Below are 15,295 nucleotides of genomic sequence, written 5' to 3'. Positions count from 1 at the left end.
TTAGTTAAATAAGTGCTTTTTAAAAATATTTTCTTGTCCCAGAATTGCCTGTGTATATCAGGTAGTCCGTCCTATATTAGCCAGTTGCCTACTTGCTTGAATTTTTAAGAAACACATTAAAAAATTTTAAATACAATATTCATATCAGGAAGTGCAAACACACGTACGGACTAACAGGTGGTTGGTTATGGTCAAGTAAAGAAACCGAGCACTGCCAGCACAGATCCCTCTCCCACGCCAGCCAAATACGCCCTCCTACTATGTACTCCTAAAGTTATGTAGCGTATTTTCTTCAGCTCAGCGTTGTAAGACTCATCCATGTTGATATGTCTTCCCTCTAGCTGAGGTCGGTTAATTTTCTTTGCTGTGACATATCCCTCAATTGATTTATCCATTCGGCTGTTTATGGACATTCGGATCATTTCGTTTGGGCCCACTAAGAACAATGCTATAAAACATTCTTGTATGTCTTCCGACTAAGGTACATACCTTGGCGTGGAACTGCCGGGTCTTATGGTGTATGTATCCTCAACTATGCTAGGTCACGCCGATCTCTTTTCGAAGTACGGCTGTACCAATTTACACTCCAATAGACTATTCCGTTGCTCCTAAAATAGTTTTACCTACTTATTTATGGTCAGAATTTCAGATTTTTGTCCCTTGGGATGAAATCGAATGTTTTTGGGAAAAATAGCCCTGTGTCAACTTTCTTGGAACACGAAAGTGCCCTGCTACCAACAGGAGAGGAAGCGGCAGGGACATTCAGGAACAGTGACGCGAGCTACAGCGGCCGGAAGGAGCGCAGCGGGGACGCCGGGAGTTGCGCGATTTCCGGCCGCGGTCGCCATCTCGCCGTGAAACAGCAGGAGGTAGAGCCGCTGGATGCTCTCGCACGCAACGCTGTACCCGGGTCCGGGCAGAGACCTGGCGATGGATCCTACCTGCGCCGCGGGCCCTCTGCAGCTGCGCTTTTCGCCCTACGCTTTCAACGGAGGGTAAAACCCAGAGAGCCGCTGCTTTCACTTTGGCCCCCACCCGCTCTCGGCCCTGGTTAACCCTACTGGGGTTCTCGCAGCGGGACCGGCGGTCCACCGCCGGGCGCAGGTCTCCCTCTCTGTGGTGTGCTCGGGTCCGCTTTGGTCTTTGGGGTCTCACCGTGCAGGCTGGTCCCTTGGGTCTTGATGTAGACGGCCAGGTGTGCATAGCCTGCTTTTTGCTGCAGTGTCGCAGTAGGTAGAAATCTAAACCTGTCCTTTGCGGTGGAAGAGCTTTAAAAACGGAACTAACCTTTCCATACGGTCTGACTATGTTCTTATGCCAGCAGGCAAGGTAGTTTTTTTTTTTTTGGCACCATTAACAAACTGCAAGCTTTAAAAATTATTTATTTAATTAATTAAGGTATCATTGATATACACTCTTATGAAGGTTTCACAAGAAAAACCATGTGGTTACTACATTCACCCTTATTATCGAGTCCCCCTCATACCCCATTGCGTAGTAAGATGGGGAGGCAGGTTTAGCATCTGAAATTTAAGATAGGATTAATTGTTTTATGCCCATAGACGCATAGTTGTGTCTGTAGCTAAAACGTCTGCTCAACTTCAAGTTGAGCAGGTTAGCCACAAGCTCCTATCTTCAAAGTGGGTGAGCCAGAATCAGAATCCAGAGAGTGCTTTTGGAGTTCATGCTCTAGGCTTCTTCAGTGAACTGTTATAAATTGTACAACCACAAAGGAAAGTTTGTTCCTTTTTCAACAGACATTTGGGTATCTACTGAGTGCTAGTCATTATATAAGGGTTCGGATATAAAGAAATAAAAAACACTAAGCTTCGATAGCTTGTGTTGTGGTATAACTGACTACACCTGACCCCTTCTGGCCGGGCCATGACCTTTGGCGTTTTTGTAATATGGCACCTTGCACAAAGCTGGTGTTTTACCTTTTGATCGTGACCATTTGGTGGTTTTTTTCTGTTACTTCCTGCTAAGTAACCTTTGTTCTGATCTAGGCTTGTGTTTTGGGGGAGATACTTACTTTTCCCAAATGACTTGTAGCCAACGATCCTTCCTCCCCGATTTTTCCCCTCTCATCTGAATCCTGCTCTTGCTCACATCTATTGGGTTTTATCCCAGTTTATGCCATGGAGCAATCTCCTCTTGGGAGAGATGTTATTACCATCCAGAAGAATTCATTAATTTTTTTTGTTTTTTTTTCCTCAGTACTATATTGGCAATTGCTGGGGAAGATTTCTCGATTGTTGCTTCTGACACGCGATTGAGTGAAGGGTTTTCAGTTCACACCCGGGATAGCCCTAAATGTTACAAACTGTAAGTAAAAATATCTAAGGATACATTTCCCAGTGCCTTGTAATGATTTAATGCTTCAGGAGAGTCAGTTTCTAAACAGTGTTAAATCAGTTTTTATCTTGCCTATTTTAGAGCTTAGCTTGCATTTTTGTTCGAAAACAATTTCCTAAATTAGTACTTCCTAATAATTCAGTATGCTGTCTTCATGATCTTTGCCATATTTAAGTATGAAGAGTGCTTTTGGTAACTAAACTTTTTTACTTCAACATTTTATCATGAAAAATATACAATAAAAGAACAGTAATATTTATGTACACCAATATACTATCACCTAAGTCTTCTTAGTAGCATTTTACTAAAATTATCATATATCTTTCCATCCTTCTATCCATTAATCCATTAAATATATATTCTTAATTTTCCGGCCTTTTTTAACCTGAAACATTCTATTTAGCTACATCTTAAGTAGTCATATGCATGACTCACATTTTGAACTAGCTGTGTTTATTTATGACAATAAAGTCTTAAGTACTGAAAGAAAAAAATTTCTGTATAAATAACCTAAATGCATCTTGCAGATTAGTGATGGTTTATATTTAACATTTTTGGAAATAGTTATGAATGGTGGTTAATTCCTAGCTTAATCCGTAAGAACCTATGAATCCTGAATTGTGATAGGAATGGACTGATGAGGTTCGGGTCCTTCAGACCAGGTCTTGTGGTCCTATAGAGAGTATGTAAAGAGAAAGCTCGGTTGTCTCCTGGCCCAGGGCTAACCCACATCTTAACCTAAAGAACAGTTGAAGTTTGTTTTCATCTTCCCAGTTCCCTTTGTGTCCACTTCTTCCACCTTTTGATACCCCTTTCTCCTCTTCAATTCATAATGCACCCATGCAACCTTTTCTGAGATATAACTTATACTTTGAAAGTAATAAATGTTATAAATTTTAAGACATAACTTTTAGGTACCATTCTTTTGCAGGGTTCTCTGTTGTATTTGAGTGCGTGTCCTGCTGAAGTGAATATACATGTTTTTTTTTTTATGAAATACTTTAGAGATGGATGTAATATTAACCATTTCCTATGTCCCAATTACCCGTCATCAGCACTAGACCATACATAAAGTTGAAGCTACCTATGTATCCCTAATCATATGCCCTTTGGGACTGACCTAGAGCCAAGCCTACCTCTTCCCCACCTGTTTGAGACTCTGCAGTTACTCTTTATTCTTTGCATGAAAACTCCCCTTCCTTTGATGTACCTGGATATTTGAGAAGAGCATCTTGAAGCTCAAGATTTTGTCTGGTCCCGTTGATATTGTCACCCCATCTTAGTAGTAAAAGCAGTGAAGCCTTACAGAAGATTGGAGGTTTTTAATTCAGTGCAGTGAGGTTGGTTGTAGGGATAGATCAGGAGTAGCTGGTGATGGCCCTAGAGGTGTCATGTGTCTCCCTGTTGGAAAAGTATGATTCATGTGAATCACTCATAAATTTCTGAAAGGAGTAGTATATCATACGACCTCTGCTACATGTTTCTTTGTGAGATTGGTTTAGATAGATAAATATATCTATAGATAGGTGGGTGGGTGGGTAGGTAGGTAAGAAGGTAGATAACAAAATTTAGGAATTTTTGAGACAGGGTTGAATTTGTATGGTTGTGCCAAAATTTAATCAGTTGCCTCTAGCAGGCATTTAGGTTGTTTTCTGTTTGCTTTGTTTTGGAAAGCAATTAGCATAATATATATACTTACAAACAAGCATAGAGCATATCTTTGCAAACTTATGTGAGAATATTGACCAGATAAGTTTCTGGCAATGGAATTGTTGGATAAAAGTGATGGGCATTTAAATGTTAATAGATAATGCCAAATGGCCCTTCTAAAAGTCAAGTCAATGTATGCTCTTAACTAGTATCTGAGAGTACTTATGTTCCATGACCTCACCAGCATTAGGCGTTATTACATAGGTTGGAATCATCTCGTTTAGATTTGGATTTCTGAACGATGCAGAGGCTCTTTTCATATGTTACGGTGACTTGCATCTTATGTGACTCATGTAACTTTACCCATCTGTTCCATTGTTTGCTTTTTTAATTGAGGTGTAATTGGTACATGGCATTATATTAGTTTCAGGTGTACAAGGTAATGATTCCAAACTGCATATGTTGCAAAATGATCACAATAAGTCTAATATCCGTCACCATACATAGTTACAAAATACTTTTTCTGGTGATGAAAACTTTTAAGATCTACTCTCAGCAACTTTCAAATATGCAACAAAGTGTTGATAGTTATAGTCACCATGCTGTACATCCCCTTGATCCATTATGTTGTTAATGTTTTCATATTTGTAGAAGCCCTTCCTAGACTAAGGGAGTTAAAAATAGACTTTGGCCATATGTCCTACAAATATATTTTCTTAGTTTTTCTGTTACTAAACTTTATTCATCATACTTTTCTCATAGAAGTTTTAATTTTTTATGTAGTCACGTTTATGAAACTTCTCTGGGCTGTGTATCGGCTACCCTTAACCCAAGATTGTAGAAGATTCATCTGTTTTCTTTAGTTCATTCATACTTTTTCTTTTCTTTAAGTCTCTGACCCACCTAGAATTCATTTGGTGTAAGGAGTGAAACGTTGGGATACGGACACCCCACCAACACAGACAAGGGCTAGTTGTCCCAGTACTGTTTCATGAATAATGGGAGTAGGAGCTTTAAATGTAAAGTTGCTCATATGTGTATTGATGTACTCTTTAACCAACTCGGTTTCCTGAAATATGCTTCTTACAGAACAGACAAGACAGTCATTGGATGCACTGGTTTTCATGGAGACTGTCTTACCCTGACAAAGATTATTGAAGCAAGACTAAAGGTAGAAGCTTTTGTATATGTCTACACTGTTCAAAGTTAACAGCTTATTAGATTCTTTGAATCACACAGCATGACTGTTACTCAGAATAGCTGGAGATACGCAGGTTAGTAGGTGAAACTATGACCTAACATGGAAATCATAGAAATGAAGCATTAGTGTTAATGCAGCATCATTAAGGTAGCATAATGTGGAACTACAGCAAACCTCATTTGTTAAGATATATAAGCTACAGAGTAAATGGTTCTCTACCTGTTTTGAGGTACCTTGAGAGTGGTTTCTTCTGGTAATACTCCTCCCTTAGAAACAAAATAAGTGCATTTCTTTGGAGGGAGGCAGGCTCTTTTAGACAGGAGCTTGGTCTGGAACGCCACCAGTTGACACATGTTCCCTCTACAGCATCGTACTTGATTGACAGGACACATGAGCAGGATTAGGAAGGAGTAAGCCAGGAACTGGGCAAGAGGTACAACCTAAGCCATTATCACCTAACACCTGCACAGGCCTTAGTTGCTACTGCTGAGGAAGATGTTCAGGAAACAGGTTGGGATAGAAAGCAGAAAGGGGTAGCAGGAAGAGGTGAGAGAAGGAGACAGACTAACCTGTTGTGCACTTTTTATAGGGGGATGACTTTGTCAATACCACTAATTATGGCCTGTGTATATTACTCAGTGTTGCAGGGAGAATAGGGTAGGAGTAAATTGGACTGTATTAAAATGGATTTTGCCTGTAATAACCAATAAACCCATACTGTTCTTAGTTGACAACAGTACAGGGTTGAAGTAGGGTTCTCACTCACTGTATGTAAAAATTCAGAAATGCAGATGTTTCTCAGCTACCGCCTAGTAAAATTTTTTTCATAGCTGTTGATGTTTACAGTATCACCATCATGTGCTCTTGGTTTTCATACTTAATTTTGTAGGATGTATGTCGTAACTTTTATGTAGTTGGTAAGTCAGTCTGCTACATGAAAAAATAAGCAGGGGATCACTTTCTGTTTTGCCTGTTTGTGAGTAATACAAGATTATTTCCACTTAGAAGTGATGTCATAGTCACTGGAGTATGTAATATGTTTATTTAGCTGATACTTGGTTTTGAATGTGTAGAGATTAGTTCATTCAGAACTTTTCAATTGTTAATACTTGATTAAAATCTTATATTGAAAGGTCAAGTGACTTACATTTATTGACATATATGTATCTTCCTGATGGGTATTTTATAAATGGAACTTAGAGGACAAAAATAAATAAGGAGAGTAGTGTTTTGTTCATAAATTAAAACAGGGAACAATGAGTTCTTCTTAATCACAGTCCTTGAAATTTTTCTTTCATATGTTATTATGTAAGTGGTGAGATAAATAAAATTTTGGTGCTTACTTGTGAAATGAAATGAAGACTTGAATAATTTTCACCCTGGTAAAAACTTCTTCTGTACACTGACTTTTCCATTACATGGCATTCATTTCTAATCTTCCTTTATTATTTTGACTGCCATTATTTGATCATGAAGTACTTAGTATGTTTATCTGTAGAGATGATTGCTCTGTGGCTGACAAATAGGTGAAATTAAATTCATCTTACGTTTGCAATTATTGTAGATTTTTTCAATCTGTTGGATAACTTAGGCTTCCTAAGGGTATAGTAAATCTAGGGTTGGAAATCTCTGTTTAAGTCCTGTTTTGCATTCTTAGGTTTGCCACCATAGACACCATAAGGAGCAAGGCCACTGCCCTACACTAGAATCATACAGAGGAACCATGCTGCCCTCTTAGCTTCACTTCTGTTGTTAACAGTTACCAGCTTTACAAAGAGAGGGGCTTTTATCTGTTTCTGAACAGGATCAGCAAACTTTACCTGTAAATTTTGCCCAAGTGTTACAGCTTGCTGACCTCAGTATAGATGCAGAGTGAAGGCAAGCTGAAATCGAAACGTCCTCTCTAGGTCACTTCATGTGCCTTGTTTATTGCGTTTGCTCTTGAACTACCAGTGCTTGAGACAAGGACGTAATGGAAAATAGTCTTTAAATCAGAGAGCTAAGGGCACACCTAGTATTCTTTGCCTTAAACATTATAACCCCTAGGATGATAGGGTGTAATACGTTATTATTTTAGTAGCATTGTGTGGTTTAGTCATGAAAGGAACAGGGATCCATTCATCAAGACATGCATGCATTCTTTTAACTTTGCTGTTTGTGGTTCCAGTCTGTGACATGCTCTGCCTCTCCATGCCTGTTACTTTTGTTAATAATTACAGATGTATAAGCATTCCAATAATAAGACCATGACTACGGGGGCGATTGCTGCAATGCTGTCTACAATCCTCTACTCGAGGCGCTTCTTTCCATATTATGTTTACAACATCATCGGGGGACTTGATGAAGAAGGTAGAGTACTGTATTTGTGGAAAATGAAGGGGGTGGTATGTCTTAGATGTGTGTGTTTACAGCTAGAGTTGAAAAGTTGAAAAGCTTCATCTTGCCCAAAAGCTTCCTTTTCTGATAGTTAGGCTATGAGGAAGCTGAATCCAGAGGGAATCAGTGATTGTCCAAAGACACAGCAGTGGTGTATTGAAACTGGAATGGTTGACTGTGGGGCAGGCAACTACTAGACTATTTTCTCAAGACCCTGCATGAGCTCAGCGGTAGAGATTTAACATTTTAATCTCACAGAAAGAGATCTGATCTGGAGAAGCTTATTAACAAACATACTTGACTCCAAAAAGTTTGGTAAAAGTGGTGTCTTAGAAGAAACACACTCATTTCCAGCAGTGTTTTCAGAACATCTCTGAAACACCTCTGATTTTCTGTCAGTGAGATCCAGGAAGGCGTAAGAAAACCACTCTCGTTACTTGACATTTCCATCCTGTTTTGAACCAAAGCTGTACTGCCCATGTGGGGGCACCAACGTTTTCCACCAGGTATGATTTGGATTGACATTTGTTTGCTTCCAAAAACCAAACAATCTCCCAGGTCAGATCTGTGCCACCACTTAGTCAGTTGAAACAAGAGAGGCAGGGATATCTGGGTGAAGACACCACATTTCTTTTGAGGCTTTGAACCTTACTTGAACACTAAGAGAAAATAGCACAGAAGTGGTAAATAGAAGTTAATTACCCACCACAGATTAGCATGCCTAACCCAGCATGCTGGATGCTTCTGGTATTTTTTGTTGACTTAAATTATGTCTGACTTAAATGTCAGATTAATAAATTGAGATTTTAGCGACGTTAATAGCTACCATTGAATTTTAGCAGGCCAGGCAATGTCCTTCCAGTTTTTCTGAGAGTCAGAGGGTCTGATTTGTGAAATCTCATGTTTCCTAAATGGCAGAGCTGAGGTTTGGGTTTGGATCTGTTGGACTCCAAAGCCCTGTCCTTTGATTTCCATGTGACAATGTCCCTTGTTTTGCTTGTATTCTCAGGCGTTTCTAACTGCTTTCTAATCGTGCCTGTCTGCTCTGATTGTTCTTTGATTTCACCCCCTGGAGGAATGTGTGCATCATCATGGGGCACATGATGGAGCAGCCCTCTCCCCAGTCTTCAGCTCCTCTGCCTTGATGTCCTCTTCTTGGGCTTATTTTCTGTGATACCTGTCTCATGAGATTCTGAGAAAGGAAATCAGGAGGCCTTCTTTGACACTTAGGGTCTTTTCTTTATTCTGGTGTTACAAAGTTTTATATGATGCTGCTTGTCTAGGCTCTTCTCATTTCTTCTCCTTCTCCACCTTCTCTGCTTCTCCCACCTTCTCCACAGCCACCTGTATGCAGGTCCCTGATTTTCTAATGTTTTCCCTGCATACTGTCCATCTCTGTCTTTGTTCTACTATGAAGACTTCCTCAATTTTAGCTTCTCATCCTTTAGTGAATTTGTTTTATTTCTGCTGTCATTAATTTCCAAAAGCTTTTTTCTTATTTCCTGGCTTACTTATTTTGTTTAAGTATACTGTTCTTGTTAGGTTTTTTTGTACTTCTTTTGAAGCTTTCTTGTGTTCTCTGCATTTTGTCAGATTGCTGTTTCATTTTGTTTGTTCATTTTTGGCCTCTATCTATTGTGTTGGAGGCTTCCTTCAGATTTCTGTTAACTTTGGCCTATCCTCTTATTGAAGAGTGATATACCAAAATCTTACTATGAAGGTCTACATTAGTGTGGCATATCAGCTTTCCATTTAATGATTCTATTTTCCTTCATGTACTTAATTTCATCTGCTCGTAAACATGGTACTCTCAAGTCCAGAGTCTTTGCTAATGTCTCAGAAAACTATTTCCTGTCTTTTGTATTGGTAGAAGTGGGGAATTGAAGAGCATTGCTCCTCATTGAGAACTTCAGGAACAATGGAGTCAACAGGTGCCCTTCAAGACAATTGGGTTGACATCTGTCTTTTAGGACAATGGGGTCAATAGTTGAGCTTCAGGACATAGTGAGCTTGATGCCGGGGGGATTCTTGTTCATGGAGTCAAAGAATGAACTTCACAAACACTCAAAGTAGGAGAGCAAAGGAGAGACTTTTATGTAGAGATAAAGTGAGAGGACAGAGCTCCTGGCCAAGAGGGGACAAGAGAGTCCATGGTCGTGTACTGTCTAGGGGTTTTGTAATGTGCCAAAAGGCCAGGGGTGCGGACCTGTTAAGTGGTTCTAGAATGTTCATCCTTGAGGAGACATTAAGTCTCTTTTCTCAGTCTTCCAGACAGTTTTGCAAAATTAACATAAGAAATTGACTTCAGATTTCTTTCCCAGAATAGCGGCTTTTTGGTCTGGGAGCATATCAGTCAAGACTCCCTGCCCTGCCCTCAAGGTGGGCTGAGTTATTGTCTGTTCACTAAAGAGTTTAAAAGGCAATCTAAGATGGAGTCTTTCTCACTTTTACTATGTTGTTTATGGCTTGGCTTGCTTGCCAATATTAATTGCCCAGGTTGCACATCACCTGATCATCAGGTCTAAAGGAGGAAAAACAGCACAGAGGCCTGGGCCTTTTAACATGCTAAAGTGAATCTGACACATAATTACAAATGATTATCAAAATAAAAAACATGGGCTACTTTCCTTTATCTGGGGAATATTAACTGATCCCATTGAAGAATGACTCTACAGCTTAATGTTTAAAGCCGAGTTTTGGTAGTGGGTTTCTTTGCATATTGTTCCACTGCTCTGACTGTAATTATCTTGCCTTGCTTTTTCCGGGGGCCCTCACCCTACTTTGGCTAAACCCATGGTCCTTGTCTCAAGGTCACCAGCTATCTGCTTTGACTTCTGTGCCTTTAACTCCCCAGTTGGAGACATGATCTCTTTAAAGAATTTTTTCCCCCAAATTAATAATGGCTTCAGTTTTTATATACTTAAGTTTCAAGTAGTCCTGGGAGATATCAGGAGGAAGACAGTTATCACCCCAGACCCTGCCATTAGAGATAAGTTGTTTTGTTTTTTTGGTATCATTAATATTCAATCACATGAGCAACATTGTGGTTACTAGATTCCCCCCATTATCAAGTCCCCACCACATACCCCATTACAGTCACTGTCCATCAGCATAGTAAGATGCCATAGAGTCACTACTTGTCTTCTCTGTGCTGTACTGCCTTCCCTGTGTCCCCCTGCTACATTATGTGTGCTGATCATAATGCCCCTTATTCCCCTTGTCCCTTCCTTCCCACCCACCCTCCCCAGTCCCTTTCCCTTTGGCAACTGTTAGTCCATTCTTGGGTTCTGTGAGTCTACTGCTGTTTTGTTCCTTCAGTTTTGCTTTGTTCTTATGCTCCACAGATGAGTGACATCATTTGGTACTTGTCTTTCTCCACCTGGCTTATTCAACACCAGCTGTTGAAGAGGCTGTCATTTCCCCATTGTATATCCATGGCTCCTTTACCATGTATTAGTTGTCCATATATGGTTGGGTTTATATCAGGGCTCTCTAGTCTGTTCCATTGGTCTATGGGTCTCTTCTTGTACCAGTACCAAATTGTCTTGATTACTGTGGCTTTGTAGTAGAGCTTGAAGTTGGGGAGAGTAATCCCTCCCACTTAATTCTTCCTTCTTAGGATTGCTTTGGCTATTCAGGGTCTTTTGTGGTTCCATATTAATTTTAGAAGTATTTGCTCTTGTTCATTGATGAATACTGTTGGTATTTTGATAGGGATTGCATTGAATCTATAGATTGCTTTAGGCAGGATGGCCATTTTGACAATATTAATTCTTCCTATCCATGAGCACGGGATGTGTTTCCATTTATTGGTACTTTCTTTAATTTCTCTCATGAGTGTCTTGTAGTTTTCAGTGTATAGGTCTTTCACTTCCTTGGTTTGGTTTATTCCTAGGTATTTTATTCTTTTTGATGCAATTGTGAATGGAACTGTTATCCTGATTTCTCTTTCTGCTAGTTCATCGTTAGTGTATAGAAAAGCAACAGATTTCTGTGTATTAATTTTATATCCTGCAACTTTGCTGCATTCAGATATTACATTTAGTAGTTTTAGAGTGGATTCTTTAGGGTTTTTTATGTACAATGTTATGTCATCTACAAAGAATGACAGTTTGGCTTCTCCTTTACCAATCTGGATGTGTTTTATTTCTTTGTGTTGTCTGATTGCTGTGGCTAGGACCTCCAGAACTATGTTGAATAAAAGTGGGGAGAGTGGGCATCCTTGTCTTGTTCCCGATCTTACAGGAAAAGCTTTCAGCTTCTCGCTGTTAAGTATAATGTTGGCTTTGGGTTTGTCATGTATGCCCTTTATTATGTTGAGATACTTGCCCTCTATACTCATCTTGTTGAGAGTTTTTATCATGAATGGATGTTGAATTTTGTCAAGTGCTTTTTCAGCATCTATGGAGATGATCATGTGGTTTTTGTCCTTTTTGTTGATGTGGTGGATGATGTTGATGGATTTTCAAATATTGTTCCATCCTTGCATCCCTGGAATAAATCCTACTTGATCATGATGGATGATCTTTTTGATGTGTTTTTGAATTTGGTTTGCTGATATTTTGTTGAGTATTTTTGCATCTATGTTCATCAGCGATATTGGTCTGTAATTTTCTTTTTTTGTAGTGTCTTTGCCTGGTTTTGGTATTAGAGTGATTCTGGCCTTGTAGAATGAGTTCGAGAGTATTCCCTCCTCTTCTACTTTTTGGAAAACTTTAAAGAGGATGGGCATTAGGTCTTCACTAAATGTTTGATAAAATTCAGCAGTGAAACCATTTGGTCCAGGGGTTGTGTTAGAGATAAGTACTCTTAAACCGATGGTAAACATGCTTCTAGATACCTTGTTGTTAATACATGCATGTGCACTACATAAATATGACAAATACAGAGGCATACAAAGTGATTCCCTTCTTTTCTTGCCACTATTCCCACAAATACAACTAGCTGCAGTTCTTTATTTTTCCAAATAATTTTCTGTGTGCCTATACAGATATGTATATGGTTTTCTTATTCTTTTAAACAAAAATGGAGTCATGCCATACATATTACAGAGACCTCCCTTTCACCTTATCCTGTGAGCCCATTTTGACAGTATTAATTCTTGTCTCCCTCTTCCAAGCTGTACATTGCCATTTGGACACACCATTTTCTGCTTATGGATTTTAGGTTGCTTGTAAGTTTTTGCTGTTGTAAGAGATAAATGATCTGGTATATGTTGCTTTGTGTATTTATATAAGCATTCTTTTAGGTAAACCCTGTTCTATAAGTGAGATTATTACTGGTTCCCTGGGTATGTACTTCTACATTTTGATAGATTTTGCCACCAGATTGCTCCTCCAAAAAAGGCATAACAATTTATGCTCTCTTCAGGAAATGCTGAGACCCATTTAACCATCCACTAACTTCTATATTAAGGATGAGTAGATTCAGATTTTATTTTTCTTAGAAAAAATGAAAGCTGTTCTTAATTCTGATAGTACAAAGCAAGTGATTACATTTTTGGCCAACTAACTTGCCTGTGGCATTTCTGTGTTTTTCTAACATTTCTCCTTTATCAAATTGGTGTTCTATAGTGTTGATGCAAAAGAGTATGCTGTTAGTTTAAAAGATGCACAATAGGTTTTCCATGTAATTACTCGTGTTCAGCATTAGGAAAATTTTAAAGTCATCTACAGCAGCGCTACTCCGATACATGTTTAGGAATGTTGCAAGAGTTTGGTACAGAACGTAGAGCAGGACCTGTGGCCACTGCCCAACACGCCTTTGGGGCCACATGCATGCTGGGAGCCACTGGGTGGTCTCTGCTAGCTTGCAGAGAACATAAAGCTCCTTACTGGGGGCACTGAAATGGAGGCAGGAGTGGGCAGATGGGCTCCGACCACATCTGGGACGGGAGCGAGGAACAGACTACTGTGTGCTGCCTGGACAAGTGAGTGTGCTGTTCACTGACATCTGGCTGAATTTCAGCAAGGTCGTATTCCATTTTGTGTCATACTTGAACAAGATTTATTTTATCATGATTTGGGATTGTGGTCAACGTGCGTCCTCATGGTGACTATTTCTTTTTAAGGGAAGGGAGCCGTGTACAGCTTTGACCCAGTTGGCTCCTACCAGAGAGACGCCTTCAAGGCTGGAGGCTCAGCAAGTGCCATGCTGCAGCCCCTGCTCGACAACCAGGTAACGAGGCCACTCCAGCTTGTGGCCACACGGGCACTCTGCGTTTCCCTCTGCGGGCTCTTCACTGGCTGTGACCTGCAGTTCGTTGTAAGCCACTGCTGAGTTTATTTGGCTGGCTTGTCTCTCCCAGACTTTCTTGACTTCCTGGGTCTGCTGGCTTTCCTGTGGGCCCCTCCTGTGTTGGTGGCTCCCACCTCTGCTGTGTTCATGATTCCAACCCTGTGTCAGTCACGCTTGGTCCGTGTTTTCAGCTCTCCTCTTGCCATCTTGCCTGGAGAGTATGGAAATAACTTTCTCCCCTGTACTTACCGCTTAATTTTGTATTCTAACATCCAAATATACTTTTAACTGCCTCCCTTTTCCATGACTGTTGGCTAAATTCAGACCTGCATGGCATCTTGCCTGGATTACTGTTTATTTCCTAACATCCTTTCTGCCCCCAAACTTACTTCCCTAATTCATCTTCCTTGCTTTTCTGAAATAAGTTATATGTACTTATCTCTCCACTTACTGCCTACCTGCCTTATTTCCCATCGTTTCACATCCTGCCCTGACCCTTGAATGATGTGCCTGTTCTATGTCCAGGCCTTTGGACATACCACGCCCTCGGTCCAGGTCATTACTCCATTCTTTAACCAGTTTCTTCCTCTCCAGACTCACATGTGCTTCCTGCCAGCACTCTTCCACCAGGAGATGTAGCCATGGTTGCTTGGGGCTCTCCTGTCTTTCTCTCCTGTGTTCTAGTTCATTCCATGATGATACTCTGTTTACCTATGTCCACCTCTCCAGGTTATGTGCTTCTCAGGAGCAGGAGCTTCATCTCAATGAGTATTTGTCAGGGTCTAGGTACATGTAATTCAGCTAGGTCAGGAAGAATTTCAGTTGTGGGTCAGATTGATTTTTGTGACTCGTTCATTTCGGGGTTTTGGGGGATACTTGAACCTCATTTGTACTGTCACATGATGCTTCATCCAGGTTTCCTGTCTCACCAGGTTGGTTTTAAGAACATGCAGAATGTGGAGCATATCCCACTGTCCTTGGACAGAGCCATGCGACTTGTGAAAGACGTCTTCATTTCTGCTGCTGAGCGGGATGTGTACACTGGCGATGCACTCAAGATCTGCATTGTGACCAAGGAGGGCATCAGGGAGGAGACTGTTCCCCTGAGGAAGGATTGATTTGTGTACTGTTTTCATTAATCAGTTCAAAACTAGTTGATTTTATACCCTGTAACTGTCAGACTAATCTGTTGTATTAAAAAAAACCTGAAGTACTCATTTGGTTATAACTCGTGTTTTCTCAGCGAGACAGATCTAGGAAATAAAATTTTTTCCTTTCATATTTTGAAGATGGAAAAACAAACTGGTCATGTCAGTTTTCCCCTACATTTATCAACAAGAAATTTATCTGGAAAGTTGGCTCTTTTTTGATCAGCTTACGTTCTTGTCAGCCTGAGAAGGATTCCTTGGAACTCACTTAGAGTACCCAGCTTACCTTGAAGTAGCGTTACACTGTCTCTTGTTTTATCTCTGCATT

The 15,295-nt window shown here is 40.2% G+C and overlaps 1 protein-coding gene across 1 annotated transcript; it reads left to right on the top strand.

Moving 5' to 3' along the window:
• Nucleotides 1-758: 758 nt before the first annotated feature.
• PSMB1 (proteasome 20S subunit beta 1) lies at nucleotides 759-15,032 on the top strand. Its single transcript, XM_017669192.3, has 6 exons — nucleotides 759-995; nucleotides 2,218-2,325; nucleotides 5,095-5,176; nucleotides 7,426-7,555; nucleotides 13,653-13,759; nucleotides 14,752-15,032. Exons 1-6 carry the CDS (start codon nucleotides 883-885, stop codon nucleotides 14,935-14,937), a joined length of 726 nt encoding a protein of 241 aa, XP_017524681.1. The 5' UTR covers nucleotides 759-882; the 3' UTR covers nucleotides 14,938-15,032.
• The last annotated feature ends 263 nt before the right edge of the window (nucleotides 15,033-15,295 follow it).

The sequence above is a fragment of the Manis javanica genome, chromosome 13, assembly GCF_040802235.1.
Source record: "Manis javanica isolate MJ-LG chromosome 13, MJ_LKY, whole genome shotgun sequence".
Taxonomy (NCBI): Eukaryota; Metazoa; Chordata; class Mammalia; order Pholidota; family Manidae; genus Manis; species Manis javanica.
The sequence above is the reverse complement of the archived record's forward strand: the minus strand, read 5'-3'. Positions and strand labels throughout refer to the sequence as shown.